This window comes from Aplysia californica, unplaced genomic scaffold, assembly GCF_000002075.1.
Source record: "Aplysia californica isolate F4 #8 unplaced genomic scaffold, AplCal3.0 scaffold00032, whole genome shotgun sequence".
In the NCBI taxonomy this organism is placed as follows: domain Eukaryota; kingdom Metazoa; phylum Mollusca; class Gastropoda; order Aplysiida; family Aplysiidae; genus Aplysia; species Aplysia californica.
In genome coordinates this window covers 1,429,740-1,434,739 of record NW_004797302.1, presented here as the reverse complement: position 1 = coordinate 1,434,739, position 5,000 = coordinate 1,429,740, and the positions used below count along the sequence as shown (strand labels likewise).

The following is a 5,000-nucleotide window of genomic DNA, read 5'->3' as shown; positions in this document are numbered from 1 at the left end:
CTTCTGCCACCCTTGTTATCCACAGGAGTGGGTCTCATCGGGGATTCTCTGGTGATCCACAATATCTCCAGGGTCTGTGCTGACGATTATGAGTGTGTGGCCGATAACGGGGTCCAGCCCGCCATGAGCCAGGTCTTCAAGGTCACCGTGCATTGTAAGTTGATTTATTTTAGTAAGGATTTACGGCGCTCGGAACTGCATACGATCATAATTAAATGAGTGCGAAGAGGTGGATGGCAACAGAGAAGTCCAAACGGGGAATCAGGCATACTCTGCTCACCTCTCTAGCCTTATGTATATGTATGTATATGTGTAATATGGTCACTTTTAAGGACAAGCGGGCTCCCTAGATTTTGGGGGGTTCCAGAAATCTTGACTTACACCAAAAGAGGGCATTGCCCTACCTTTAAAAGAAGTTTGGTTGCATTGGTGTGTAAATTTGTTTTGTTATAAAAAAACACAAACTATCCTTGTCTTTTAATGAAACTGAGCAAGGGCCAAGACTTCACCTTCTTTTTTCTCAAAACAGCATTTTTCGGGATAGCCCCCTTGGCCTTAAAAGCGACTATATTGTGTAAATGTACATTTATTTGTATAATATATTATATAATATGTATATGTATATAATATGTAAAAGTATATGTATATGTATAATATGTATATGTACATGTATATGCATATATGTAATATGTATATATTATATGTATGTGTTGACATGTATCTGTTTACATACATATACATACACATATTCCTTATCGCCAGCTCAAACAAGAAAATAATATGATAAATTTTATTAGAGAGCTTTACCAACTGTTCAGAGATTAGCTGGCTGTGGAGGAAGGGGAAGGCACAGGAGAACATGGACAGGGAGGGACAGGGAAACGTTAGACTTAAAACAATAGTATTATATAATATACTCACGCGGGAGGCAGTTCAACAAACAGGTAAAGACATAAGATTCTCCCTCAGACATCGTGAGATAACAGAAGCAGCAAAAAGAAAAAAAGTACCAACTAACTGTTCAAAAACTCAAAATGAGAAAATAAATGCCTCTATTGTATGGTTGGAGGGTGTTGTAGTGTGGTTTGCTGCTTCATTTCTATCAGACATCTATCGTCTTTATTTCTCCTCCTCTTTTTCTTTGTACGTTACTTAATAGTGACATCTCTAATTCTCGTCAATTATAAGATCTATTTGTGTTATAAGTGCCATAAAACAATACTAACACTAAAAACTAGCCGCCACCTCTTTACCAATTAGTCCGATCTTGTCGACGAGACTGTCTCGCTACTTGCATGTGCTTTCCTTCTGAGACAACCCAGGAAATTGCTCCTAGCGTGCTCGATTTGATTGGCCTATCTGCCTCTATAGACCCCAGAGGATGAATAGCTGGAAGATGCTCATCAATAGATAAAGAGCCCTGACCACTCTGACGTGAGACTATCTGCTGTACAAGTACCGATAATTGTCAACAAACGGAATAAAAGTGGTCATAGTGACTGACCATCGCCGCTCGGGCAGCGACTGGAAAGCTTCTTTTGTAGGCGTATGGTCAACGTAAGGGCAGCGTCATGAAATATGAATGGAGGCCCCAATCTGACGTCTAGCGCTATTGCAGCGTCTTTGCCCGCACACGCGCGCGCGCGGAGAGTGGGTGCTTAGATAAACTCCTTGGCGACGGTGATGTTAGTCTCTGCGTGTCTGCAGAAGTGGACGAGTGAGTCATCCAGTTGTCTCAGAACCCGACTTTAATTTGCTATGCCTCGAGTCAAAACATTCCCACCTAATTTATGCCTTATTGTTTCCGTTCGTAGATACACTGTTTTTGTTTTGAGGGCGTGCCTCGCTTGTCATAACGTGCCACTTCTACTTCCATGGCCTCACCTGCCTCCTTAATGTCCTCTACAGTCGCTAGCAGAATGAATGCAAACAAAAGGGAGGATGAGTAATTAGTCCTCGTTTACCACAGTCGGAGACTTTACTGTTGTGAGACTGGTGTTTTCTTCTGTTTCGTACTGAAGCGAAAATTGATATCATTTCACGTCTAAGTGGGTGGTTGGCGGGTGCTCTGGCCTGCTAATTGCCCCTTCTTTCGTATCAAACATCTATCAACCCTATCTCTCATCCTTTTTGTTTATGTTTATCGCTCTCTCGTAACACCTCTAATCTTCGGCACTTATACAGTCGTATTGTGTTGCAAGTGCTGTTAAACTGTAAGAATAGCTAAATTATTTGTCACGCCTAATTCACTTTGAGTACGGAAGTTCCTAGACGTACATTATCGTTTTTGGAAGAAAAGCGGGCGAAGGCTGATAGAGTGGAGACATGACGTCTATTGCCATTATTGTTTTTCTTATTTATATGCTGATACTGTTATTGTTGTTGTTATTATAAGGATAATAAAAACTACTTTTTTATTATTGTTATAATTATTATTACAATCATTGCTGTTGTTGTTTTTGTTGTTACTAATACACCATCTCTCTCTTTCTATCTTTCTTTCTCTTTCTTCCTCTTTCTCTCTCTCTCTCTTTCTCTCTCTCTCTCTCTCTCTCTCTCTCACACACACACACACACACACACACACACACACACACACACACACACACATACATACACACACATACGTACTCGAACACACATACACACTCACACATACACACAAACACACATACACACATAAACACACACACACACTCACGCACACGCACACACATATGTGTGGCATCGTAATGAAATCAGGAGCTCGTCAAAATAATGAAATCGAAGGAACCAGCATTTTTCTACTCGGTGGGATATCTGTATCAAAATTATCTTTTTTTTCGATTATCGCCTTTTAAGTCCGTTTAAGAACACATTTCTGTGCTGAATTTAGGAGAAAACCGTTGATTGAAGGCAATAAAAATGCAAATTTGCTGTTTCCAAGAACCAAGGAGAGTTAAGCTTTAAAAGTTAGCAAACTATAAAGGTCAGTTTTTCGTTAATTTTACACCTGACACCTGGCAACTCCCAATTCTTTCCATTGAAAGTATTAGAGTTCTGGTCAAAATGAAAGGTTGAAAAAAATGAACAGCAAGATTCATAAACAAATTTCAAGATGATACAAATTTCTCCTCTAATGACCCTAGGAAGTCCTGGTAATCTGAGAATCACGGCACTTCCCTCCGCTGGTTATTTGGCTACTCAACGGTGTATATATATATATATATATAAATATATAATATATATATATATATATATATATATATATATATATATATATATATATATATATATACACATATATACATATATTATATAATGTATATAAAGACTGAGACATATAATGTTAAGAGGAGGAGAAAGTAGGAAAATAAAACAAATTTGCGAGTAAATAGCTATTTTAGTCGTTGCCACCACCAATATTACGTCCTTCAGTGCACATGTTTTGTGTCTGTTTTTATTAATTTTATAAAGCTATCGAGCTGTAAATAAATCTTTAAGTATACGCCCAGCTTGTAGTAAAAATACAGACATACACGAGTGACCAACGAAGAAAATCCAGATGGAGAGATGAACAGATAAGAAAGAGAAACAATAAACTAATGTTGTCCCTTATTCTACGCTATTCTTTTCCTCTCTAAGACCCCCCAGAAGTGCGCCTACCCAACACCAGACTGGGTCAGCACAAAGGCAAAGACACAATCTTAGAGTGTGAAGTGTCGGCCTCTCCTTTAGGATACGCGGCCTGGAAGCATCGTGGAAGGTGAGTCGGAACTCGGAATTGTATATTTAAAAAATCTATTCCATTGCCATTGTCATTGTCATTGTCATTGTCTTTGTCATTGTCATTGTCATTGTCATTGTCATTGTCTTTGTCATTGTCATTGTCATTGTCATTGTCATTGTCATTGTCTTTGTCATTGTCTTTGTCATTGTCATTGTCATTGTCTTTGTCATTGTCATTGTCTTTGTCTTTGTCATTGTCTTTGTCATTGTCATTGTCATTGTCATTGTCTTTGTCATAGTCATTGTTATTGTCTTTGTCATAGTCATTGTTATTGTCTTTGTCATAGTCATTGTCATTGTCATTGTCATTGTCTTTGTCATTGTCTTTGTCTTTGTCATTTTGTAATTGCCATTGTCATTGTCACTGTCATTGTCATTTTTATTGCCCATGTCGCTGTTATTGTCAATGTCAATGTCATTGTCAGTGTTATTGTCAGTGTCTTTGTTATTGCAATTTTCATTGCCATTGTCATTGTCATTGTCGTCGTCAACGTCATTGGAATTGTCATTATCATGGCCATTGTCATTGTCATTGTCATTTCTTCTCTTCTCGTATTGAATTTTAATGAGAATAATATACAATTCAAATTTTTATGTGTACATGCGGTTTTTTTACGGTCCTGTTAAGCCAAGAAAATTTTCCCTTTGGGATAATAAAGTAATACCTTATCTCATCTTTATGTCATTATTATGGTCATAGTCACTGTCATTATCATCGTCATTGTCATTACCTGTGGCCTTGCAATTACCTATGTCAATGTCTTTGTTATTATTATTATTGCTTCAGAACTTTGATCAACTCCCACACCCACGAGCTGACTCTGTACAACAGTAACCCAGACGAGGGCATCATTCTCAGTCTTCGTATTCTGAGGGTGGAGGCAGAGGACTTCGGCAAGTACGTCTGTGAAGCCAAGAACACACTAGGAGTTACTTACAAGACTATGGAACTCTATGGTACGTGGAGATATCTTTGGGGAAAAAAAGGATTTCATGATGGATCACAAAATTATCATCAGCAACAGTCATGACAGCAACAACAGTAATGATATAATAAGAGAAATGACATCTTTGACAACAGCACTAACAACAACAACAACAACAACAACAACAACAGGAATAATGGCATAAGAGAAGAAACAAAGATGATACCATCACCACCATCACCACCACACCGTTGAGTGTGTAAGTGTGTGTGTGCGTGCGTGTGTGTGTGTGTGTGTGTGTGTGTG

General features: G+C 38.4%; 1 protein-coding gene across 5 annotated transcripts in view; it reads left to right on the top strand.

Moving 5' to 3' along the window:
* The window catches only part of LOC101848720 (lachesin), a 122,075-nt gene that overhangs the window by 112,062 nt on the left and 5,013 nt on the right, over nucleotides 1-5,000 (top strand). For all 5 annotated transcript variants that reach the window (XM_005091577.3, XM_005091580.3, XM_005091575.3 and 2 more), the window contains exons 6-8: nucleotides 26-154; nucleotides 3,625-3,745; nucleotides 4,556-4,725. In XM_005091577.3, coding sequence (XP_005091634.1) covers nucleotides 26-154; nucleotides 3,625-3,745; nucleotides 4,556-4,725 — 420 coding nt within the window. The remainder of the gene's footprint in view (nucleotides 1-25; nucleotides 155-3,624; nucleotides 3,746-4,555; nucleotides 4,726-5,000) is intronic.